A 25,213-nucleotide genomic window follows, 5' to 3' on the forward strand; every position below is an offset into this window, starting at 1 on the left:
CAAGGAGGCACCCAGGGAGTTGTCTGGGTGGGAGCAGTCACCAGTGGGAGCTGAGGGCTGGGAAAATCAGTCCGGATGGGTTTTCCTACCATGGCAGTGGAGCTTTCCTTGCCTGCAGCTCCGTCAGCCGCTGGGAGCTGTGTGTTGGAGTGAGCCAGTGTCTCATCCTTGGCTAAAACACCAGTAACATGCCCCAGTCAGGCCTGGTTTGGCCCAGTTCTCAGGAGAAATAAAGCCAGTGAGAGGCAAGGTTGTCCAGTCAGTGGTTAAAGTGCTGGGGACATCTTTGGTCTTGGTGATGGCTTAATCCCCATCCCTTCCTTTCCCGCCAGGTGGAGTGGCTGAGGAATGAGGACGTCATCGATCCCAGCCAGGACACCAACTTCCTGATCACCATTGATCACAACCTCATCATCAAGCAGGCCCGGCTGCTGGACACTGCTAATTACACCTGCATGGCCAAGAACATCGTGGCCAAGCGCCGGAGCACCACGGCCGCTGTCATCGTCTACGGTACCGGCCCGTGCTCCGGGAAAGGGGACCTTTGGTCCTGGCTGTGTCCCCAAGCCAAGAGGGATTATGGGCACTTCCTGGGAGTGGTAGGAGTGAATTAGGGCATGGTGTTAGGTGCTAACCAATGTCTGCAGAACAGGAGCCTCTCATGGCTTCCACAGGCAGGAAGGAGAGGTTTGGGGTGGAGGGGTGAAGGTGTTTCCGAGCATTCTCGGCTGGGTAGGAGGGTGGATGGATCCAGGCGGATTGCTCTGACTCTCAAAGCAGCTGGAAAGCTGTATTTGGCTGAACTTTGCTATGAAACCAAAGATCTCCTCAGGGCCAGACGCAAAAATATTTGCCAAACGGAAAAAGGACCACAGCAGTCTTGAGCACCTTGGGCAAGGGGTGGTGGCACGAGAGGGAGTTTTGTGGTTTGCTGTTCATGAGGCTGAGCTGTAACAAGGGGTCACAGAAGGTGTAAGAACTCGAGGCTTGGCCGATGGATTGGGCTCCAGAGCTGACTCTGCCCATCTCCTCTGCAGTGAATGGTGGCTGGTCCACCTGGTCCGAGTGGTCTCCGTGCAACAACCGCTGTGGCCGGGGCTGGCAGAAGCGCACCCGGACCTGCACCAACCCCGCGCCCCTCAACGGCGGCTCCTTCTGCGACGGGCAGCCCTTCCAGAAAATCACCTGCACCACCCTCTGCCCAGGTGAGGGGGGTTCGGAAACTGCCCGTACCCCAGGCTGTGGTTGGGATTGTTCAGCCTGGACAAGAGAAGGCTCTGAGGTGACCTAATTGCAGCCCTCCAGTACCTCATGGGAGCCTACAGGAAACATGGAAGAGATTATTTACAGGGGCCTGGAGTGGCAACACAACAGAGAATGGCTTCATACAGACAGAAGGCAGGATTAGATGGGATACTGGGAAGAAATTTTTCCCTGTGAGGGTGAAGGCCCTGGCATGGGTTGCCCAGAGAAGCTGTGGCTGCCCCTGGATCCCTGGCAGTGCCCAAGGCCGGGCTGAATCAGGCTTGGAGCACCCTGGTCTAGTGGAAGGTGCCACTGCCCATGGCAGGGGGTTGGAGCTAGGTGGTCTTGAGGAGCAGTGGGATAGCACTCCCCAAAGTGGGAAGGTTTTACTGACGCTGCCGTGTCGGGTGCCCACAGTGGACGGCGCGTGGACGGAGTGGAGCAAGTGGTCGGCGTGCAGCACCGAGTGCACCCACTGGCGCAGCCGCGAGTGCGCGGCCCCCGCGCCCCGCAACGGCGGCAAGGACTGCAGCGGGGTGCTGCTGGACTCCAAAAACTGCACCGATGGCCTCTGCCTGCACAGTGAGTACCCAGGAGGGTGGCCACGGGCACAGGGACGTGCCACAGGAGATGCCGCTTTGGCATTTGGCCACGCCTTGTTGGCTGTGCCGCCGAGCTGATGGAGCGGCCACCACGACCTGAGTTTTAAGTGTTGTCTTTAAAAAGGTGTTTTCAAGCAGATTCACCCCTTCCAGAGTTATTTCTTACCTGGAGGAAGAGATATTGGGGATTTGGGGGGATCTAAATGTGCCGCTGGCATTGAGGCCCCTGTCCCGCCCCACCCCTGTAGGTTTGGGGTCTCTGCTGAAATAAAGCTGGTTGTGGGTAGAAAGGGCAACAGGAGGGGTTTCTCAGCCACACCATGAAAACACCTTCCCTGCATCACAGCTGGGAGTCCTGGAGGTGTGTTTTTGAGGAAATAAATCCATTATGGTGGTCATGGTGCTGCTATCGGTGGGCGGGCATGCTGAAGGCAGCCAATGCTGCCACCTGCTGCTGTGTGACACCGCTGTCCCCTTTACTGCCTGGGCACGGGGATGTCCTTGTCACCCTGCTTCTACCTGGGTTTTGGAATACCCCAGGGAATGATGTTGATCTCCCACACCCCCACCCCAGGCTGGCTTACCTCCCACTTTCTGTTTCATCTCATCCCCATCATCACCTTCACCTTTTTCTTTTCTAACTTTGTTTTTCCTAACAGATAAAAGAATTCTAAACGAGCCCAAAAGCCACCGTAAGTGCTCATTTCATGGCCATTTTTTTTTTTTGTTGTTTGTTCCTGTGGTTTTGTTCTGTTGAATCCATGGCAGGGATTCCCTGGCAGCTGGCTGAGGAAAGGGTGGGAAGATGGAACAACTAAAGCCCACTCCAAAAGTCCTGTGGGCTCCTCAGGGTTGTCTCTGTTAGGATCTGAGAGTTGCTCACAGCTTCATGAACCTGAGCTGCACAAACATAACTTTTCTGTGACTCTTGGTGCTCAGGTGAAGTTTGCACAAGCTGTGGCCAGGTGTCCTCCAAAGGTCTGAGGGCTTCACCTCCATCTCATTCTCTGGCATTGCTCTTGACTTCCTGCTCTTAGAGAGCACTTTCCATCCTCTCGCCAGCCTTTCCAGCTGGGCCAGGGCATGTCCTTCCACCCATGCCTGAGTCAGTGGTGGGACTGGGGAGCGATGGTGGGTCTTGACTTGCTTTTCTGCCGCCCTTTTTTTCACCTCAGTGTCTTTAATCCCTCTCAGTGCTGGAGGCCACGGGCGATGTGGCCCTGTACGCCGGGCTGGTGGTGGCCATTTTCGTCTTTATCGTGATCCTCATGGCCGTGGGGGTGGTGGTGTACCGGAGGAGACGCCGGGATTTCGACACGGACATCACGGACTCCTCGGCCGCTCTGACCGGAGGGTTCCACCCTGTCAACTTCAAGACGTCCCGGCATGGTAAGAGCCATGGAGGTCCTCACCAGCCTTGGGTCTAGCAGAAAGAAAGACACGGGAGAGGGTGGATCCTCACTGGGCTCCCAGTCCCATTTTCCCGAGGGAATTGCTGATTTTTGAAGGCTGAAGGCTCTGTGGAAGTGGTCAGGTGTTGATGGCGGGAATCAGGGCAGCTTGGTCTGGTGCCCCATGGCAGGGGTTTGGAATGAGACGGTTTTGAAGGTCCCATCCAACCCCAACCATTCTGGGATGTCTTCCACTCAAGCAGTACTTCTCCATGCCCTTGTTTGCACTGCTGCCTTCATCCCACCTGTGTTTGCTGCCCCTGCAGACAACCCTCAGCTGCTGCACCCGTCCATGCAGCCGGACCTGACGGCCAGCGCGGGCGTGTACCGCGGCCCCATGTACGCCCTGCAGGACTCCTCCGACAAGATCCCCATGACCAACTCCCCCCTGCTGGACCCCCTGCCCAGCCTCAAGATCAAGGTCTACAACTCCTCCACCACCTCCTCCTCCTCGCCGGGGCTGCACGACGGCACGGACCTGCTGGGGGGGGTCCCCGCCACCGGCACCTACCCAGGGGACACCGCCAGGGACGGCCACTTCGCCAACGTGCGGAGCAAAGGCCTGGGCTCCCAGCACCTCCTCAGCCTACCCCGGGAGCATGGCTACAGCGCCAGCGGCACATTTGGCTACCTGGGGGGAAGGCTCACCGTGCCAGGCACAGGTAAGCCGCAGGCTGGGATTGTGTGGCTGCTGAACCATCATCTTGTCCCTGCGCGAGCGGCCCTTTGCTATCCCAAACGTGGCTCAGGGAAGGAAGGCAGAAAGCCATTCCCAAGCCAGACATCTCAGGCTAGAGGTTACAGCCTCCTTGGGCTTGCCTTGGTCTTTCCCTGCCATTGATCCAGGGCCAGCGCCTTGCAAAAAAACCCCAAAGATTAGGATTTTCCTTCCTAGCGAAGAAAAAGCATTGGCCCGGCTCATCCCTGCAAGCAGTGCAGCCATGGGACAGCCCAAGGAAGCTGTGGCTGCCCCATCCCCAGAAGTGTGAAAGGCTGAGATGGCTCGGAGAAGTCTGGCACAGTGGAAGGTGTCCCTGCCCAAGGCCAGGGTGCTGGAACTGGGTGATCTTCAAGGTCCCTTCCAACCCAAAGCATTCCATGATTCTGTGATCTGGAGGTGTTCCTCTCTGTGCTGCCCTGGCTCCCTGCTCTTCTTGTGCTCTCTGGCTGGGGTGGAGAGTGGTTTCTCCCTCATTCCCCCTTCTGCCTGTGACTGACACTTGTGTGTGTCATTCCAGGGGTGAGCCTGCTGGTGCCCCACGGGGCCATCCCCCAGGGGAAGTTCTACGAGATGTACCTGGTGCTCAACAAGGCTGAGACCGCCCTGTAAGTCACCCCGCTGGCCACCCACTCCTCGTTGGCCACCACGGAGTTCCCTGTCCAACCTCTGTCCCCTGTCCCTCCCCAGGCTGCCCTCTGAGGGCACACAGACAGTGCTGAGCCCTGCAGTGACCTGTGGGCCCACGGGCCTGCTCCTGTGCCGCCCCGTCGTCCTGACCATTCCCCACTGTGCCGACGTCAGCTCCTCGGATTGGATCTACCAGCTGAAAACACAGTCCCACCAGGGAAACTGGGAGGTGAGGGGGCACCCCAGGCCCTGCAGCCAGCAGAGACCCTGGGGGGCACAACCCCTTGGATGACAGGCTGACCCTCCCATCTTGATGTCTGTGTAGGAAGTTGTGACCCTGGATGAGGAGACCCTCAACACTCCCTGCTACTGCCAGCTGGAAGCCAAGTCCTGCCACGTTTTGCTGGACCAGCTTGGCACCTATGTCTTTGTGGGGGAGTCCTACTCCAGGTCAGCCATCAAGAGGCTCCAGCTGGCCATCTTTGCCCCCACCGTCTGCACCTCCCTGGAGTACAGCCTCAAGGTCTACTGCTTGGAGGACACGCCAGATGCTCTGAAGGTAAATATCCCCTTCCCAAAGCTGTTGGTGCTGGCAGCAGGATGCTGCCTGGTGCCTCTCTGGATGGCCTGGCCCTGGGGAGCAGACAACCTGATGCAACTGCCTGCAAAGTGACCACAGTGAAATAATGAGGTGTAATAATGAAATAATGAGGTGTTTACTGCTTTGCCTGTCCTTCCTCGTCCTCTGCCAAGGAAACAGGGAGGGTGCTGTGTAGCTCCTCTGCTGGGACCCCTCCTCCAGGCATTACACAGGAGGTTTGGCTGCTGATGGGTAGGTTTTTTATAGGTCCTGCATGGATCCATGTCTCTGCCTGCCCTGGAATGGTTTTATGGCATACATAACATTCAGTGCATCACAGGAAGCTGGAGTTCGGATGCTTTGGCTACCTGGACCCAGCAGTGCTGGGCTGTTTGATTCCCTGTGACTTGTCCAGTGGATCCTGTTGGGATTGATATGGTGCCTCTAGGTGGGGATGTAGGCAGGGCTCTGGCTCCTGGCTTGTCTTTTTCTCCTAAAAGCTGCTGGTGTGATGAAGGGACGGTGTTAAAAGCAGATAGAGTGGCACCCTTCAAGGGCGTGCCTGACCCTTGTGTTGGGGCTTTGTGTTCTCCAAGGAGTATGGAGGCATTTATGGATGCTCACATTAGGAAATTCAAGTTTTAGGTGGGGCTGGTGTATGAGATGGGCTGGCAAGTTCTGTTGGGGTGGCAAAACCTATTCTCCACGGGCTTGAGGCTGCTGCTGGCTATTCTTGGCAATTCCTCTCCCCACTCCACCCTGGCTTTGAGCGTGGAGGTGGGCAGAGGAGCAGCCCCTGCCCTTCTCCTGCGTCTCACCCTGCCTGTCCTGGTGCCCACAGGAGGTGCTGGAGCTGGAGAGGACACTGGGAGGGTACCTGCTGGAGGAGCCCAAGCCCCTGCCCTTCAAGGACAGCTACCACAACCTGCGCCTCTCCATCCATGACATCCCCCACGCGCTGTGGAGGAGCAAACTGCTGGCCAAGTACCAGGTGAGGGGCTGACGTGGGGGCAGCTGGGCTTGCAGACTGGGAGCACCATCTCCAGCCAGGCACCACAGGGCGGTGGTGCTGAGTTGTCTCCCAAAGGGAGAGAGGAGGAAGGGGAGCGGTTTTCTGCTCTTTTTGGTGGGATGCTCTCTCTGAGGTCCTGCTGCCCCACCTCATCCCTCATGGGGGTGGCTGGAGGAGGCGGGAGCTGCTGGAGCTGCTGGAGCCTTGGCTGAGCCCCTGCTTTGGTGGCCCACAGGAAATCCCCTTCTACCACATCTGGAGCGGCAGCCAGCGAGCGCTGCACTGCACCTTCACGCTGGAGAGGTACAGCCAGGCCTCCACTGAGCTCACCTGCAAGATCTGCGTCCGGCAGGTGGAAGGGGAAGGGCAGATCTTCCAGCTCCACGTCACGCTGGGAGAGGTGAGCAGAAGGGAGGTGGGGGAACAGCTGGGGACACGCTGGGACATTTCAGCAGTGTCTCACCCTGTCCTTCCTCTTCCAGCACGGCAGCTCCTCCGACACCCTCCGCTCCCACCACAGCGGTGCCACCACCTCCAGCACCACCCAGGTGGGACCCTACGCCTTCAAAATCCCCCTCTCCATCCGGCAGAAGATCTGCAACAGCCTGGATGCTCCCAACTCCAGGGGGAACGACTGGAGGCTTCTCGCCCAGAAGCTTTCCATGGACCGGTGGGTCTCCCCAGGCCTTGCTTTCCCTTCCTGTGCCCCCAGCAGGGAGGCTTCACTCTGTGCTCCCTGTCAGCTGTAGACATCCAGTGGGGTTGTGTCCAGCTGTTATAGGTCCATCCATAAATGGGGATATAGCTCTGCACAGTTATATCCATCTCTATCCTTGGATATGATTTTAAATTTTAAAAGAGGAAAGGTTTAGATGAGATGTTGGGAAGAAATTCTTCCCCTGGGGGTGGTGAGGGCCTGGCACAGGGTGCCCAGGGAAGCTGTGGCTGCCCTATCCCTGGAAGTGTTCAAATCCAGGTTGGACAGGGCTTGGAGCACCCTGGGATAATGGAAGGTGTCCCTGCCCATGGCAGGGGAGTTGGAACTAGATGATCTTGAAGGTCCCTTCCAACCCAAACCATTCTGGCATCCATCTGTGCCACAGTCCTGCGTCTCCTGTCACTCTGAATGGCCCTTGTTTATCTGGGACAATGGCTGTGCCATTCCCACCGGGTTTCACCCCAGGACCAAAGGGAGAAAGGGTAATTTTAGCAAAGCAAAGCTTACATTGCTTTTGCATGAATACCAGCTCTGTCTAAAAATTGCAGACGGTCTCTCGGGGGCGTTGGCATTTGCGTTACAGCATTTCCATCAAAGTTCACGTTCCAAACAGGTCCAGCATCCGCCCTCCTGGCATCTCCAAAGGGCACCACAGCAGCCCAACCCTCCTCTGCTTCTCCCTTCCAGGTATCTGAACTACTTTGCCACCAAAGCCAGCCCCACCGGGGTGCTCCTGGACTTGTGGGAAGCCGAGCACCAGGACGACGGCGATCTCAACACCCTGGCCAGTGCCTTAGAGGAGATGGGCAAGAGCGAGATGCTGGTGGTCATGGCCACAGAGGGAGACTGCTGATGGTGCTCCCCGCGGCTGGGGGGCCAGGAGGACGAACCAGGGGGTGAGGAAGGGTCCTCCCCCGATGGCAGGGGCAGGCACATCCGTCCTGAGCGGGGAGGGGCCGCGGCCGGCGCTTCTCCCGATCACTGTCAGCCTTAGAGACCCATCCTCAGCGTTTACAAGCAATTCAAGTGTTACACAGCATTCCTCCTCCTCCTCCTCACGGCACGGGGAGGAATTAGGGCTTCTCGAGTCGGGATGGGGGCTTTCCTTTTTCCTTCTTCTTTTTGGGTTCCCCTCCTCCTCCTTTAATAGCATTTCTGCGTTGAAGAGATGAATACAATCCAGGCTTAACTTCTGTCAAAGGCTTCAGGCAGCTTAACGAGGCAAATAGGAAAGAAAAAAAGGAAAAAAAAAAAGTTTCTTAGGAAACGCAAATAATTTATTATCCAGATCTTTGGATGTGTCCTTTTTTTAAAAAAAAAAAGAAAGAAAAAAAAGACAGATTTATAAATCTTTTTTTTTGTTGTTGTTGTTGGTGTGCGAGAGCAAGAGCGTTGCTGTGGTCAGGGTGGCGGAGAGAGAGATTTCAATGGACACACTTTTGTAGGGAAAAACGTGTGATCCAAGTTGAGAAAAACGTGTTTACATGTCCTGGGACCCCCAGGGAGTCTGGAGGGTGAAGTGCCTCTCCACCCCTCTGGTTCAGGGCCAGCTCAGACCCTTCCCAAGGCTTTTGTCCTTGCAAACTCCCTTTTCCCTGGCAGTGGGAATGATGGGTCCCGCTCCATCTGCAAGGAGGGATGAGGGATGCTGCCCTGTATTTAGGGTTCAGGGTGGGGAGAGTGCATCCAGATATGGGTATTTTTAATAAACTCTTCCCTGGTATGGTTTGGGGGAGCTTTTTAGGATGACTACGCCTTCATTTACCTAACTTCAGTACAAACCAAAGATTTCAGTCCTGCGCCAACCTCCGGACTCGAGGCTAAACGGGGGAGGTTGTAAACCCAGCAGGATTTTGCAGTGAGCACCCCAAACCTGGGCTTGGGAGTCAGAGGGAGGTGATGAGTGGGTGTGGAGGGGTCAGGGGAGAGCAGGGGCTGGCAGGCTGGGATGTGGCCACTTCAAACTGCCTCCACTTCAGCTCCCTGCGCTCCTGCCTGGATTTTGATGCAGTATTTCAGCACGGATTCAGGGAGGGATACTCTGGTATTCCCAAGCTGCCAACCAGGCTGAGCATTTTCACATGAGGGACAGCAGCGTGAGCAGTGCTCAGGTTTCCATCCCTCACTGCAGCTCCTTTTTTTCCCTGGAATAGGCTTTTTATAACGATGGAGAAGCTGTGGGGTGAGTGGAAAGTAATCAAAGTGGTAGGCAGGAATGAGGTTCCTCACACAGATACGGTGTCTTGATGAAGGTAAAAAATTTAGGTTGCCTGCAGGTAGAAATAGTTACTCACTGAGTGCTCTATCTTAGAAGCTTGTCTGTTTAAAAAAAAAATAAAATAAAATAGGAAGGGGGTGGTAAGCTCAGGATTAGACTAGGTCACAAGGCCAGGCTGTGGATTCTCCATCAGTGGAAGTATTAGGAGCATGTCCTGCTCTGGGCTGCAGAGCCCTGGATCTGTGTCGTGGAGTGCCTGTGTCATCCCACAAAGTGCTGGGCACAGGAGCACACTCGGGGAGCCTGGAGAGCGTCAGCTGCACAGGGCTGCTCGGGAGGAGCTTTCAGTATTGCTGGGACATGATAGGATTCCTGTGGGCAGCTCCTGAGGCACTGCTGGAAAGCACTGAGCTGCTCCCTGCTGTGTCTCGGGGTCCCTGGGGTTCCCTTCTTGCTGAGTTTTGAAGGCTGTGGGAGAAAAGGGATCTTTTCCCCTTCTGCTGGCTGGGAAAACTGCTGCTGGGCGAGCTCCTGTGTCACATGGGAAGAGGCTTATCTGTCCTTTGGGTTGCATCTGACCATTTCCGAGACCCTCTGAGCTAAGGAAGAAAAAGCAAATTTGGAGAGCAATAAAGACTCGATGGATCCATGCAGCTGCCCGTGGTCTCGAGGGCTCCTTTCTGGGTTCCACGGGGTTCTCGGAGGGATGAGATGCTCTTTCAGGTCACCTCGGAATCTCTCTCGCTCCCATTCTCTGGTTTATGGATCACTGTGCTGGGATGTGCGTCTGTCTGTCCGTCCCTCTGTCCTGCCCGTGGGTGCCTCTCTCCATCCCCCCCATCTCTGCTCAGCTCCCCCTTCCTTTGGGCAGGCAGCAGCCACCTGGCTTGGCTGAAGTGCATCTTTGGGGAGATTCTCCCCGTTTTTCTGACCAGGGAACCTGCAGCAGGAGCAGGGCAGGGGGGATGCAGGGTTTGCCTCCCATCTCCCGTAGGTGCCAGCTCCCAGGAGCCTTCCACACCTCCCAGGGGTTTCTCCAGCCAGGCATTTTGGCCAAGGCAGCCCCGTGGTCTGGCAGTGTCCATCTCTTGCTCCAAAGTGTGTTTCCATATTTATATGTCCAGGGGATGGGCCTGGTGGCGTCCTCTAAACCCGCATCTGTTCATTCTGTAAACTAAAGAACTGTAAATAAAGTTTAGCATTCCTATTGTAACAAATTAATTTTTATGCAATAAATTATATTTCCTAGTCTAATAAAAAAAAAAAAAAAAAAGGAAACAATCTGCTCCCTCTCCTCTCCTGTTCATCACTCACTGGTTCCTGCTGCGTTTGGCATCTGCAGGGATGGGAGTCCCTGTGAGATCCCTCCAACCTGCTTTGGGCTCCACTGCCGCAGGCGTGTCAGCAGGAGGATGTTGCTGTCGGGGTCCCTGATGGAAGTGAGCTGGAGATTGATTGATGGTTTGTTTTGGACGCTTCCAAGGCAGGAGATGAGGGGTACAGCTGTGGCTCGTGGACTAAGCCACCCCCTCAAGCAGTTCATTCCCATCCCCGAGGGGTATCCTACAGAAAGCAATGCCCCTTCCAGGACTGGGGGGATAATTTGGGAGGGGGCTGCAGCTGCAGGTGGGGCATCCCTGTCCTCCAGCATCCCACTTGGCTTCCTACCCTGCCTGGGGGTTACTCCTGTTTCCCCATCTGACCCGGACCATGAAGTTACCCCTGGGTGGTGACAGGAGACTTTGACAAGTGGAAGCTCTGCTCAGGTCACCCCAGAGCCCAGCCAGGCTGCTGCCCAGAGAAGAGTAAAGATGAGATTTTGGATGTCATTAAGTCTCGGGGTCTGGGTGTCAGGATGACCCCAAGAGTGTAGAAGTCCTCGTTTCCGAGCCCGTGCAGCCAAAGAAGGAGTCTGAATGCGCAGGGCCGGCTTCTCAAGCTTGTTTATTTTCCCTTCTCTAGAACATTCTCTCTCTGCCCTGCTGAGCTCTGTCCAGCAGCTCGGCCATGGCATTCTGTCTGCCCTCAGGGCGGTGTTCACATTTTATACCAAAAACTGCGTGTGCTGTGTTTACAATAACGTGCCAATATCTGTCATTGATGTTGGGCAGTGTGTCTGTACCTTAAACCAATAGAAAAGTGTCACCAGCACAGCAAGACATGGAGGGCAAGGAGAAGGAGAAGAAGGACAGGACATGCCCAAATCCCTCCATCTTTTCCCCTTGAACCCCATTCTAAAAAGTCCCCAAATTCTACTTTTTCACCCTTTGTTAATTCACCTACTACACTACTCAAACCCTTGTGGCTTGTAATTCCTCACACAGAGTTGGCAGCTTTTTCCACGGGCTAAAAAGGAAGCCACAGGTGTTTTTGACTTCGTGCCAAGGTCTCCGAGCCCCCTGCCAGTGTCTGGAGCCAGCCAGGGCAGCCAGAGGGATGTCCTGGGTTCCCACAATTAAGATTTCACTTCATAGCTGTTGCCCACATTCTGAGGTGACATACCTGGTCAAAACATTACCTGTTTGAGGCTGCAACAAAGAAAAATTAGTCCATGACATGCCTACAGCTCACAGAGTGCATGTTTCATGTTAAAGGCATAATAAACATTTTCATTTTTGTACTAAAAGCAATACTGATTTGAACTAACATCTGCATTTCAAGTCGTTCCATGCACTAAAACAGATAGCAAAGATGTGCAAACTAACCCTCCAGACTGGCTGGGGGTAATAGATCTTTTGTCTTGATAAAGTCCCAGCAAGGGAACGAAGCCAGAAGGGTTTGCAGGGATGTTCGAGGAGCCCGCTGTCCCTGCCTGGGCCACTCGCCTCGTCCAGCTCACCGGGACCGGTTGCCACCAGGAGATGGCAACATTGTCCGTGCGCTGGGCGGGAGTGGGAATTCTGCAACAGCGAGGAAAAACGGGGAGGAAGTTGGTGCCCTGCCGCCACAGTGATTACAACGTAGCCACACAAATATGCCCAACCTTCCCAGCTGGGCTTTCCAGCTCCAGACAGGATGCTGGGCCAGATGCCTTCTCAGGAGGGAGAGGCTTTTCACAGAGGCCCAGAATGGTTTGCTTTGGAAGGGATGTTACAGACAGTCTTGTTCTACCCCACACCATGAACGAGGACACCTTCTCTCAGACCAGGCCTGGAACACTTCCAGGGATGGTGCAGCCACAGCTTCTCTGGGCAACCTGTGCCAGGGCCTCCCCACCCTCACAGGGAACAATTTCTTCCAAATAACCCATATAAACCTGCCCTCTTGTCAGCTTAAAGCCATTCCCAAATGTCCCTTTCTTTACATCTGAATTCCTTTAACCTCCCACGCTGCTTTCTCTGGGCACTTTCTGCACCAAACCATCTTTCCAAGGGCCCACATCCATGGATAACTTTGACCAGCTGGTGCCCAAATCCAATCTTCTGTTCTCCAGTTGAAACACCCAGTTTGCTGATTCCCCTCAGAATTCAAGCACCCCAAATCCCCTGCAGTGGCATGTCACACTATGGCACGAAATAACTCACACACACTAGATGTAAAAGAGGGAAAAAAGATGTTTATTTCTGGCTCTACAATAGATAGAATTCCAAAAGTGACAGTGGATTGGAGGGTGAAATTGCCACCTCTCCAACCACGCTGGTCAAACCAACAGTCCATCAATTCTCTCCTCCTGCAAAAAAGAATGCAAAGCAATCATTATTTACATGAACTCCAGTAGAAATATGTAAACATCAGAAGGCATAGAAGACTTTTAGAAGAACTTTGAAACTTTTAAAAGAACAAAGCAACATTGAACTCAGGCTCAAAACCAGCAGCTGTCCCATGAAGGTTTATTCTGCAGGAGGGAAGAGACCCAGCAGCAGCACAGGGGTGACCCTAAAGCTGTCCCAGCCCCCATGGGGGGCTGTGCTGTGGCAGAGTGTCTCTGGAGTGTGGCTAATGTTGTCTGGCCTGGCTCTGTCCCCCCAGCCGGGCTGTCACTGTCCCCTGCGCTGATGTGCTGCGTGGCTCTTCTCCAGCAGTGGGTTTTTTGACATGATAGATGGCAGCAGGACAGAAAGATCAGAAATATCCGAGTTACTGACTCGGATAGGCCGCGCCATCTCCTCAGGTGCTTTGCCAGCCTGGCACGTCAATGTGGATGAAGATTCCCAAGGAGAAACCTCTGAAGAGAAACCCACGTGCTCCTCTCAAGCCTTTCCATTTCAGCACATCGCCGGTGGGCCGGCTGCGTGCTGCTGCTTGTTCTGCTCACAAAAGAGGGAAAAAAACCACTGGAGCGTGTCCTGGGTTGCTGTGACATCTGCATGGCCGAGGCCATCTGACCTGCTCTGCTGCAAGGCTCAGAGGCTGGAGAAGGGTGGTGGCTACTGGGAGCTGTCTGTGTTTCCCCCATAGGTGAAAAAAATTCCCAACTAGACTATTTTGGGGCTTTCTGCAGAAATTTAAAAAAAAAAAAAAAGAGTATTTTGCTTTGATGAAGGGTCGGATGCAGGGGCACGTCCCCGTGTGGCTGCTGAAGAGGCAGACACAGCTTTGGGGAAAGAAACCGGGAAAAAAGAGGTAATGATGTTTTCCTTCACAGCCACACCACGCCCTCGAGGTGAGTGTCAAAGTGGAGTTTGGAGGGAATCAAGGACTTTGCGGTGGAATTCGTGCTGATGGGGCATTGCAGGAAGCACAGGGAGTAAAGGAGGAGCTCGTATCCCATCCCGCAGAAGATGCTCCCCGTTCCCCACCCTCCCATCTTCAGGAGGAAGTGTTTTGGTGACTTCTGACAAAAATCAAGCCCGGGCAAAAGCTTTTCTTACTGCTGTGTGGCAAGCCAGACTGTGATTAACACTGATTTCCATGGAATCATGGAATGATTTGGGTTAGAAGGAGGGGCCTTTAGGATCATCTTGCTTCTTCCCTGTGCCATGGGCAGGGACACCTTCCAGGGTGCTCAGAGCTCCATCCAGCCTGGGTTTGGACACTTCCAGGGATGGAGCAACCACAGCTTCTCTGGGAAACCTGTACCAAAGCCTCCCCACCCTCGTAGGGAACAATTCCTTCCCAATATCCCATCCATCTCTGCCCTCTGGCACTTGGAAGCCATTCCCTGTGTCCTGTCCCTGCATCCCTTGTCCCCAGTCCCTCTCCAGCTCTCCTGGAGCCCCTTTAGGCCCTGGCAGGGGCTCTGAGCTCTCCCTGGAGCCTTCTGTTCCCCAGGTGACACCACCAGCTCTTACACAGGGGCTCCCCAGCCCTCGGAGCAGCTCCGAGGCTTCCTCTGGAGCTCCTTCCCGGGCTGGGGAGGCCAGAGCCGGGCGCAGGTGAGATCCCACCGGAGCCGGGCACAATTTGGGGTGGATGGGCGTGGTCGTGGGGCGTGGCCAACACAAAGGGGCGTGGCCGGGTAGCACAGCCCTCCATTCCATGAGGGGCGTGGTCAAGCCTGAGGAGGGCGTGGTCACTCAGTGTGGGGGCGTGGTCAAACCATATGGGGCGTGGTCAATCACAGTGGGGGTGTGGTCAACCCCACTGGGGGCGTGTCGCTGCGGCTGGTGGGCGTGGCCTGCCCTTCAAAGGCGGGGCGGGGCGGGGCCCAGGCCCCTGAGGCGGCGGCGGCGGCGGGGCCGGGCGGGACCCCCGTAAGTGCTGCGGGGAGCGGGTCCGGGCGGAGCGGGAGGCTGCGGGGAGGGAGGCAGGGAGGCAGGCGGTGCTCCCCGCTCCCGAAAGTCCCCGTTTGTTCGCAAAAATCCGCGGTTTCCGGCATTTCCGCCTCCCCCGCGCTCGGCTCGGTGTGGGCTGCGAGGCTCCCGGCCCGGCCGCGGTGGGTGCCGGTGGCCCTGGGCAGCGTCCGGCGGCATTCGCAGGTGGTTTTCCTGCGCCGCCTGGTGCCGTGTGTCGCTGTGGGCCGTTCCGGCTGATGCTGTCGTAGTTTACAAGTGGTTTCGGGAAGCCCGGCGGTGTTGCTACGAGTTTACGCCTTGCTCTGCAGAGCCCGACGGCGCTGTTGGCTTGGCAGCTGTCGGGTGTTTTCTGGAGCGTGACACGAGCTAAGCGAGATTTCTTACTCCTGCAAGTCCAAGGGGACGGGTTAATTATTAATTACAGGTGGCATCTGCGGAGTCTCAGTCCCTTTCCCCATGCCTTCCCAACCCTGGCTCACTCCTCCAGTATTTGGCTGCTGAGGCCCTGGCACAGGTTGCCCAGAGAAGCTGGATCCCTGGAAGTGTCCCAGGCCAGGCTGGACAGGGCTTGGAGCCACCTGGGCTAGTGGCCCTGCCCATGGCATGGGGGGCCGCAGTGAGATGGGTTTCGAGGTCCCTTCCAAGCCAAACCACTCCGTGATTCCGCGGTTTGCCGGGGCCAGAGGGGGATGGAGCCACAGCTTGTGAGCAGCCCTTTGGAGCCCTGGTGTGACGGTGGCCTTGTTGTTTTTCCCAGCGGGCCAGCACGATGATCCCGGCAGCCGGCAGCTCTCCCCCGGAGCAGAAGCCCCTGCTGGAGGATGCCGTGGGGAGCAGGTACAGCCGGCAGAAGCCGAGGGACCGCTGGCACGGGGCCTACCTTATATTTTTCCTCCTGGGCATCGGGTCCCTCCTGCCCTGGAATTTCTTCATCACGGCCAAACACTACTGGAGGTACAAGCTGCAGAACTGCTCGGATGAGCCAGGCCCGGTGGGGCAGGAGGCCTCGGACCTGCGGGTGAGTGCTGCCTTGGAGGCAGAAAAAACAACCTGTCTTCCTTCCTGTCTTGCTCATTTCCCTCCTCCACTTCCCCAGGAGGCAAGTGAACATGCCCTAGGGCCTCCCCTGCTGCAAACCAGAAGGAAAGGTTTATTTGCTATTTATTTACAAATAGCTGCCGGAAAGATGCTTCAATTCATTTTGTGGTCTGCCTTTTACCTGTATTTGGACTTCTAAGTGTTAAGGTGAATCTAAAAAACGTAGGGCTTAACTTTTCACAGGGCAATTTCTACAGTGCAAGGCACCACTTTGTGATGGTCTTTTTTGTGTCCTTTGTGATCTGGCAGGTGTGCCATGAGTATCTCCTTGCAGTGATCAACACCTGGCTTTGGCATATGGAGCAAGGAGCTTGTCACGGGGTGATGGATGAGGCAGCCTTGGGGTGGCAGGTTAATGGCCTCTTTCTGTCCCCAGAAAGACTGCTTTCTCTTGCTCCTCCTGCCACAGCAGGATTATTTCCCTGTGCCTCCCTGACAAAGCTGTGGGTTTGTTTCTTTGTGGCTTTGTGGAAAAAGTGTTGGGGCAATGAGGCTGCATCACATCCTCGTCTCGTGGCAGAGCTTGTTCAGGTGGTTTGGGCACTTTTTGTTTATATAAAAGCACAGGGCCACGTGTGATGCCTGTGTTTCCCCTCCAATTTCTCACTCCAGTACACCCACAGCTCTTTTAAGTTTCATAGTTAAGTGTCAGCTGCTTTTTGGATGGGGAGGAAGGGAAGTGCTTATACCAGGATGCTACAGGTGTGCTGCTGTAAAGCAAGAAACTGAATTAAACTGACGTGCCCAAGCTCCTGCACTGCCTGAAGACCAAAATCATCTGTGTCTGTGCTAGTGAAAGTGCTCAGAGAGGGGTGAAAGGTGCTTTGTCACCACGTGGCATGGTGTTCTCTCATATTCCCTGCATCCCACATGTTCCTCACTGCTTCTACATCATGCTGATCCTCTTGAGAACAGCTGGGTTTATGTAAAGTGCGTTGAAGGAGGTGTTTGCTTGCACAGCTGTACTCCTGGCTGGATCAGCCATTTCTGAAAAGGTGTTCCTCCTCTTCCTGTGTGGCCGTGGAGTGATGCCTTTTCCTCTCTCCAAGGAAAAGCTGTTCTGTGGCAGTCGAGTGTGATCAGCATCAAACCAGTCAGCCCAGTTTGTGCCCTGCTGCCGCAGCAGGAGGGTTTACCTGCACACAGAGCTGGACTCTGGAAGGATGCACCTCTGAGTGACAGCCACCTCCTGCTTCCAGCCTGCTCCTGGCTCCAGCCTTTTCACTGCTCCCAATTTCATGCCCTGTGCTCAGTAACACTCCAGTGCCTTCAGCCACCTTCCCAGACCTGGATTCCTTTTCCAGTCTGGCAGGAGCCCTGCTGCCATGTATGGACTGGAGCAGAATAGAAACTACTTTGCAAAAGCATCTTGTGTTGCATTTGCCACCACACGATGCTTTGTTCGTGTTTGGGGCTTTCTAAGGCACGGTGGCAGCGTGTTTGAAGTTAATGTGGGGTTAAACACTTCCATTGTGTGAGGGATGAGGGATGACACTTTCCCCCATTAGACCTGGATGTGGGAGGAAGAAGTCAGGTTTGCTTTGGGGTTTATTTTAAGGGCTCAGCAGAAAGGGAGAAGAGCTAGGTGTATCCTGCAGTGCCAGAAATGAAAGCATACCTGTGAAAGGTGGGAATACCCAAGGAGGGAGAAGAGTTGCCATTGGAGATGGATCAAAACCTAGCAAGCAGGAGAGAGGAGTATGGAACCTGATGTTTCCCCCTGGTCCAGGCACGGATTAAATTTGCCACCCACCATTCTGCTGCTGCATTAAAAATGTGGTGCAGGGGCTCTTAAGTACTTGCCCAATTCTCTGCTCGCTGCTGGTGTGAGCCCATTTGCTGGGAATGAATGAACATTTCCCTGGGATGCTCAAAACATGGCATCTCTGCTGGGTTACTTTGAGTACACTTCTGCTTGGTGCAAAGCATTAGAAAGTCATTTTTCCTCCCCAGAAGCAGAAGCAAATTAACTTGGAAGTTTACTGAGTATCCCCAGGATGGTTTGGAGGTTTGTTTTAAGTAGGTGGGTAAATAAGCTGGAGTTTTAGCAGCCAGCTTTGCGTTTTGCTTTGTCTTTTCTCCTGATTCATCGTGTGGCCACAGAGCTTTGAACCTCCTGCTAGGCTGAGCTGATGCCCTAAGCACAGACATTTAAGTCTCTGCCTATCTGGACCCTCTAGGAGTGATTATTAGATTTCCTGTTGCTTCCAGTGAAGCTCCTGATAGGGAAGAGGAGCTCAACGTGCTTGTAAACCGATTAAAAATGATGCAAAGCTGTAAAAAATAATGAACTGTGCAGAGAAAACCTGCCAAGTGCCTTCTCCTGGTTGGATGTGATGAGACCCCATCTCTGTAGCTGGATAAGTGCAGAAAATGAAAACCTGTCATGATAGGGGTGGACATGTAGGTCATCCTCCTCTTTGTGTTCATCATCCTACCTGCTGGCTGAGATTTCTGCAGCAAAAAAATGGGATTAAGCCCCCCGAGGGGAGGGGAGAGGGAGCAGACAGGTACACAGCACCATGGCAGCTATTTCTTTTACTGTTTTTTTTTTTTACTTCTGTATTTATGTCCCTGATTTCCTGAAATAGCCCAGGGCTATGGGAGGGCAAATCCCAGAATTCCCATTGCCCTGAGCAATTTGCAGCATGGGCTACAACACAACGAGGTAGACACCTACACCATAATTCCCTGTTGTGTCATATTCAAGAGCTGAAATTCATGTCTTGGTTCCCCCTACAATGTTTTTTACTTTGTTTTGGGGTTTTTTTTTTTTTCCTGGCAGGACTATTTTGAGAGTTATATCTCCATTGCTTCCACCATACCCTCAGTGCTCTGCCTGATTGGAAACTTCTTGCTTGTCAACAAGTAAGTGTTGCTCTGATCCCAAGTGCCTGAGCCACATTTCTCCCTAGCTTTGCTCCTGTCTTCTTTCCAGCTCAGGCTGCCCTTCCCTCAGGGGGAGACCATGGGGCATCCTGAGCTTAGCCTCCCTGTGCAGCCAAAATTCCCCTCCTTGCCCCTGCCTGAGTTGCAGCTGGCTGAGATGAAGTGGGAGAAGCACCTTGCTCCTCATGTGCCTGCAGTTGGCTTGAGTAAATAAATTCCTAATGAGTTCCTTGGTTAATTGCTTGGAAACAGTCTTCCCTCTTAAAAATACCTTTATTGTCATCAGGGGACTGGTTGACAAAAGCCAGGCTCACCCAGGTAGCAGCAACACCTTGCCCTTGCCGTACCAGCCCTTGAACTGGGATAAGAAATGGACCAGCTGCACCTTGTTGCAAGCTTGGTCTAAATCTCAAACAGCCTCCTGCCCTCATTTGTACCCTTCCTTATCCCACATCAAACTTCTGCAGGCATGGGTTTGCATGGCTGATCTCCACATTCCACCTCCCTTGCCTCACTGCTTCCTCATCTCCTCCCACCTCTCTTTGCCCCTTCTGCCAGCACAGGAGTTGTGGTTTGAAAAGCAGGAGCGACTTCTTCCCCTTGTCCCCAGGGTTGCTGCCAGTGTGCGGATCCTGTCGTCCCTCTTTGTCATGCTGGCTGTGTTCCTGGTGATCACGGTGCTGGTGAAGGTGGACACCTCCACCTGGACCACGCCCTTCTTCGCCCTCACGGTCGGCTGCGTGGCCGTGGTCAGCAGTGCCTCCACCGTCTTCTCCAGCAGCATCTTCGGCCTCAGCAGCTGCTTCCCCATGAGGAACCTGCAGGCTCTGCTCTCAGGTTGGGTGATCCCATTGGGATCGTGCTCTTGGACTTTCCCTGCTCGGCTCTGTGGTTTTCTCTGGGGGTTGTGTCATGTGGAGTTTGTTTTAGAAGCTTAACTTTACCCTAATGATAAAGGGAAGTTGCTGAAGGAGAAACTTGCTCCGTCACATGAGCTTTGGTTTCTGTAAATAGCCATAAACTGACCCTGGAGAGTTGCAGGGTGCAGGGGGGAAGGAGATGACATCCCCCTGCCCTGCCATTTCCAGCAGAGGCATCTGCAGCTTTGCCTGTCTGCTCCTTTCTGATCAGCATTTCCATGAGTGATGAGGGGCAGATTGGGAGCCGTGAGTGATGAGCTCCCTGGAGCATTGATACCATTATAAATGTGCTCTGGGATGGTTGACAAACCAAGAGGAGAAGGGTGGGGGAAAATCAGGATGGCGAAACTTTTCCTGGGGCCACGACAGGAGTGTTTTTAATGAGTTTATCTCAGAGAACGAAAGCACCACATCCCTGAGATGGCATTCCTGCCGCTGGTGCCTTGAATTCCCATCTGGGGGAGTGCAGAAGAGAGGTTGATTATATGTGTGCTGGTGGAAAGCCAAGTTTAGGCTTTGGAAAAGGTTTGGACTTTTTCTGCAGGACTAGGGACCTGCAAGCCCAGCAGAAGGGACTGGGGGCCTGCAAGCCCTGACCCGTGTGTGCTGTGCTGCGTTGGAAGGGGGTGCAGGATGGCACCTGGGCCACAAGTACCTGAGGTGTGGGAACGGAGAGGAGGTTGTTCGTGCAGCTGCACCCTGAGCTGGCTGTGGGGCAGTGTTCCCTGGAGACCCGCGCATGTCAGAAGAGGAGCTTCTGGGTTCCCCCTCTTGTTCTCTGTCCCTCACTGTGCCCACCTCTGTTGCCACACGCAGGGCAGGCCATGGGTGGCACCATGAGCGCCGTGGCCTCTGTGATAGACCTGGCAGCGGCGGCCGATGTCACTGACAGTGCCCTGGCCTATTTCCTCACCGCTGACATCTTCATCGTCGTCTGCATCATGGTGTACCTGCTCCTGCCCAGGCTGGAGTACTCCAGGTGGGTGCCAGCCTGCCAGGGGCATGCCACAGAGGGTTTGCAGTGGGATTGCTGGGGGGTCTGTGGGACACTCGCCGTGCTGGTCCCTGCCCTGTCACTGCCGCCAGCCACGCTTCCCCTTTCACTGAAACCACAGGGTGAAACTGTGTTTCAGCCGAGTGCTGAGTTTCTGCCAAGCTTTCCCAGGGCCCCAGATGCTGGTGCTCCCAAAAATGTGTGGAGTCAGCAGAGAGCCCTAACCCAGAGGCAGGCAGCCAGGAGCGTCCCCATATCCTGTGTGACCCATTGGTCTGGTTGGTGCTTGTAGCTGCCAGAGCCCCCAGGTGCCTGCAGGCAGTAGGGTCCCCTCTGTGAACCCTGAGGGTGCAGAGAGGGGATGGTGGCTGTGCAAGGGTCACCTCTCTGTACGAGGTGGGAGCTGCAGGTGTGGTGGAGTTGCTGGGTCCAGCGGGCATACCTGTGTCTCCAACTTCTCTCCTGCCCTCTCTCCAAATCTCAGCTGCATTCCCTCATGCAGTCTCTTTCTCCAGGTATTACCTGAGCAGCCAGAAGGAGAGCCCCTCTCTGGTCACCGTGCCCCCTGACAGCTCCGTGGAGGACGAGGCAGAGCCAGGAGGCACCGTGAGCTCCTCCTTCCTCACAAGAAGTGCTGGCATCCCCCCACTCCGCCCCATCCTGCAGAAGACCGCCCTCCTCGGCTTCTGCCTCTTCTACGTCTTCTTCATCTCCATCACCATCTTCCCTTCCCTCTCCTCCAACATCGAGTCTGTCAGCAAATCCTCAGGAAGCCCGTGGAGCACCAAGTACTTCACACCACTCACGTGTTTCCTCCTGTACAACTTTGCTGACTGGTGTGGGAGGCAGGTCACTGCCTGGATCCAGGTGCCTGGGCCCAAGAGCAAACTGCTGCCTGCCCTCGTCCTCCTCAGAACCATCTTCCTCCCTCTCTTCATCCTCAGCAACTACCAGCCCCGGGCTCACATCCGGACCGTGGTGTTCAACAGGGACATCTACCCCGTAGTCTTCACGGCGCTGCTGGGGCTCAGCAACGGCTACCTGGGCACGCTGGTCATGGTCTACGGCCCCAAAATCGTGCCCAAAGAGCTGGCTGAGGCAGCAGGGGTGGTGATGTCGTTTTACCTCATGCTGGGGCTGGCTCTGGGGTCTGCCTGTGCTGTTTTTGTGGTACACCTTGTGTAGAGGGGCAGCCGCAGGAGGAGGATGCCCTCGGTTTGTGGTGCTGCTGTTGGGTATTTAGGGTTTGGGGCTTTTTCCCAAAAAAGTCAGGTATCCTGTGGTTTTGAGGCAGCCTGCCTGTCTTGGGAAGGGGGGTGGGGTAGCTGCATCCAGGGGGGATGCAGAGGGAAAGTCTCCCTTCTGGGAAGGGGCATCCACTGTGCTTGGGAAGGTTCTGTCAGACATTGTCGCTCCCCAGTTGAATGGAGCAGGGCCCAAAACAGCCTCATCCTCCCCAGGGAGCTCAGGGAAGCACCAGGGACACAGGGATGCCATCCCTTACCCGTGTGCCAGTGGTTTTATGCTGAACCCAGGGCTTTTGGGGGCACCTTGGGTTTTACTGCTGCACTGTTATGAGTTCAGCCCCTTGGGGGTTGGGTGGTCTTAGGGAGGGTTCACCCCTCACTGAGCTGTGATGGTGGTGTTGAACTAAAAGGGATTTGAGCTCTGGAGCACCTTCTCACAACTTAGGGAATGAGTAGCAGCTGTCCCAGGGGTTGGGGCACAGTTTTGCACAGATTTCATACAATCGTTGCACAAAAAAAAAAATAATATATACATAAGGGAAACAGCTCCACTTGGAATTTTGCTTGCTTTGATTCTTCCATGTAAACTTGAACTGAGGGATCATCTACCTCCTAGCATGGTACCAGTAGTGTTGGGGACTATTCCCTGGCCCAGCTGAGAGGAGCATTTTTCCTGCTGAGACTGTGGTGTGACCCCCAAGGAGAGTGAAATGCTGAGTGGGCCTAACCTGAGGTTTTTCTTCAGTCTGTGTTCAGAGTGCTCTGTGAAAGCCAGGGAGAGGTACGAGAGAGGCCCTGGTGTGAGGTTCACAGCAGAAATCTGGTTAATTCATGTAGACAGGCACCATATGGCCTCCAGATGTTTTCAGAGGGGTGAGCTACTGTGACACCCAAAAATATGGCCCACCCAAAGACAACTGGCTTTTAAAGTCATTTAAACTCCCATATGCCAGCACAGCCTGGACTAAATCCGATTATTGTATTTATTTTCTCAAATTGGCTGGATTTATGGTCTAGAAGAGGTGAGCTGATCAGCAAGGGTGTAAAGGCAGAGCTTGGCAGTGCAGTGGTGCCTCAGAGATGCTGTCTGTGGAAACTGATCCCTTTAGGAGTGGGTTAGGAGCAGATGCTCCACCCCTGGGATGCTCTCAGCACCTCCTGCTTGCCCATGTAGTGGTGGAGCTGCTGGATGTGGGGAGAGCAGCAGGACCCATGGTGGTTACTGCCCTGAGGTGCCATGTGGGTGTGGTGGACATTGGGTTTTCACATAAATCCTTTCCTGAAGCAGTGTTTGCTTTGGGCTCCTTGGCAATACACACACACAGTTTAGCTTGATGGCTGATTTTTATTTCAAGGTACAATCCAGACACAAGTGGAAAATGTGTGGGGTGTGCAGTAGTGAGGAGCAGCTTTATGGAACGTGTGGGCTCTTAATCCTGTCCCTTTGGTGGGTTTGGAGCCCTTTGGCCTCCAGCACTTGGCCAGGGACTGCCCTGACCCAGGTGAAGGCCCCCACCCAAGGGCTGAGGGTTGGGATGCTGGGAGCCCCTCCTGGGGGTCAGTGCTCCCATCCCCTCCCTGGTGCTGCAATAATGCAGCAGTTGGTCAAAAAGCCCAACCCAGCCTGCTGCTGGCAACCAAAAAGTCCCTTTGTGGCCTTCAGTGGGCCTGTCTTCAACCTGTCCATTTCCCCCCCAGTCCAAGGAATGATGAGATTTGGCTTGGTGTTTTTTACTGCTTTGCATCTCTTCTGCTCCTCTCCTTGTTACAGACCAAATTCCTCTGGAGGGAGAACTTAATTATGTGGTACGGTTGCTAATAAAGAGAATTCTTGATCCTGTGCAACTGCTGGTGTCTGAAATAATTTCTCTTGGAGGTGCATTGATGCATGCAGATTCAGCTTGCATTTTTCCTTCTGGCCATCCTTCTCTCCCAGCTTGGATTGTAAACTCAGAGGAATCCCTGGCAAGGGCTGGGTGAAGGAGCCTGCTTTGAGAGCACAGCTTTTCCAGTGGAACATCCCCAAATGACATGCAGGTAGGTGTGGGGAGCATTCCTGTGGCAGGGGGCAGTGAGAAAAAAGGGGATTTATCCTTTGCTTTTGGTGGCATGCAGCTAAGGAAGGTTAATAAATGAGGAGAAAAATCAACGCAGATGCAAATTGGGCAAGAACCAGGTCTGGGCATAAAGCAGGGAATGCTGGTGGGAATGCCATGATATGGGGGTGGAGGCTGCCAGGCCTCTGAGCCATGAGCTGTGGGTGATCCCCTGCAAAAGGGGAGGGATAATTTATGGGGAATTGCATAGAACAGCAGGGAAGTAATTGCAGTGCCTGGGAGGAGCCACATCTGCTGCTCGGCGTGGGCCATGCCAAGGAGCTCAAGGTAAGGAAAAGTGGGATGTGGAGGGGTGGAATGAGGCTGCTGGATCTGGGATAAAATAAAAGTGCAGCTACAGCTTGTGCCTGGGTGGGTTGAGTTGGTGTCCCTGCCCATGGCAAGCTGGGGTTTGGAACTAGGTGATCATCACAGTCCCTTCCAACCCACACTTATTCCATGATCCTGTGATAAATGCATCTTTGACAACAAAAGCAGCCATGGACCCCAGTTCCAAGGCTTGGAATGATGCTCTAGCCAGGAGGAACACTGCAGGGATCCAAACCTACTTCCTGACATTTAGCTGAGAGCTTACACTGCCTTCCAGTTCTCCGAGAGCTTTACAGGAGGCAGTTCCTCCCCAGAGCTGGGATACCTGAGTTCCAGAGAGAGACCCTGGCTGTGGGCAGGGCTGGAGCTGAGCTGGCTCCCTGTGTCTTCCTCAGCTGCCTAAAAACGCACTCCCAGACTGTTTCTGTGATCACCACCATCCCCTCAGCCAGCAGGGCTGTCTGCCCATCTCCCAGCCCACGAGGGTGGGTGCTGATTCAGCTGGCACGGGAAGGACCACGTGCTTTCCACAGGGAAACAGCCCCCTCTTATCTGGGGGTGTGAAACGAGCCATGCAGGCATTGCAGAATTCCTGAGGGTGAGCCCAGGATGTGGAGCAGAGTGCACAAATCCCTGTGTGGTGCCCAGCAGTGCTGGCACTGTGACCCGGGGTTTGGAGAGACCCAGTCCTGGCAGCCCAGCACAGAGGGGATGCTGTGCCTGCCCCACGCTGCCTTTTCCAGCAGCCTTTGGAGTTAATTCCAACTGGCTGAGGGTGAAAGTAAGCTGG

General features: G+C 54.6%; 2 protein-coding genes across 2 annotated transcripts in view; both read left to right on the forward strand.

Moving 5' to 3' along the window:
* Positions 1–10,430, forward strand: part of UNC5B (unc-5 netrin receptor B) — a 54,442-nt gene extending 44,012 nt beyond the window's left edge. The window contains exons 6-18 of the mRNA XM_053983233.1: positions 333–513; positions 1,038–1,205; positions 1,663–1,827; positions 2,507–2,539; positions 3,042–3,236; positions 3,565–3,960; positions 4,537–4,624; positions 4,707–4,875; positions 4,972–5,205; positions 6,068–6,217; positions 6,474–6,638; positions 6,721–6,908; positions 7,644–10,430. Of these exons, the coding sequence (XP_053839208.1) occupies positions 333–513; positions 1,038–1,205; positions 1,663–1,827; positions 2,507–2,539; positions 3,042–3,236; positions 3,565–3,960; positions 4,537–4,624; positions 4,707–4,875; positions 4,972–5,205; positions 6,068–6,217; positions 6,474–6,638; positions 6,721–6,908; positions 7,644–7,809 (2,298 nt within the window). The 3' untranslated portion in view covers positions 7,810–10,430. The remainder of the gene's footprint in view (positions 1–332; positions 514–1,037; positions 1,206–1,662; positions 1,828–2,506; positions 2,540–3,041; positions 3,237–3,564; positions 3,961–4,536; positions 4,625–4,706; positions 4,876–4,971; positions 5,206–6,067; positions 6,218–6,473; positions 6,639–6,720; positions 6,909–7,643) is intronic.
* A 4,334-nt stretch (positions 10,431–14,764) lies between these two features.
* On the forward strand, positions 14,765–23,842 carry SLC29A3 (solute carrier family 29 member 3). Its single transcript, XM_053984264.1, has 6 exons — positions 14,765–14,807; positions 15,607–15,867; positions 18,733–18,815; positions 19,447–19,673; positions 20,573–20,735; positions 21,266–23,842. Exons 2-6 carry the CDS (start codon positions 15,619–15,621, stop codon positions 21,933–21,935), a joined length of 1,392 nt encoding a protein of 463 aa, XP_053840239.1. The 5' UTR covers positions 14,765–14,807; positions 15,607–15,618; the 3' UTR covers positions 21,936–23,842.
* The last annotated feature ends 1,371 nt before the right edge of the window (positions 23,843–25,213 follow it).

This window comes from Vidua macroura, chromosome 8 (assembly GCF_024509145.1).
Source record: "Vidua macroura isolate BioBank_ID:100142 chromosome 8, ASM2450914v1, whole genome shotgun sequence".
Classification (NCBI taxonomy): Eukaryota; Metazoa; Chordata; class Aves; order Passeriformes; family Viduidae; genus Vidua; species Vidua macroura.

Excerpts from the sequence above, each read along its gene's own strand:
- SLC29A3 (XM_053984264.1), top strand. The coding sequence starts at position 15,619 with ATGATCCCGGCAGCCGGCAGCTCTCCCCCGGAGCAGAAGCCCCTGCTG. Across the intron at positions 15,868-18,732 it reads AGGAGGCCTCGGACCTGCGG|GACTATTTTGAGAGTTATAT; the intron begins GTGAGTGCTGCC and ends TTTTCCTGGCAG. Across the intron at positions 20,736-21,265 it reads CCCAGGCTGGAGTACTCCAG|GTATTACCTGAGCAGCCAGA; the intron begins GTGGGTGCCAGC and ends CTCTTTCTCCAG.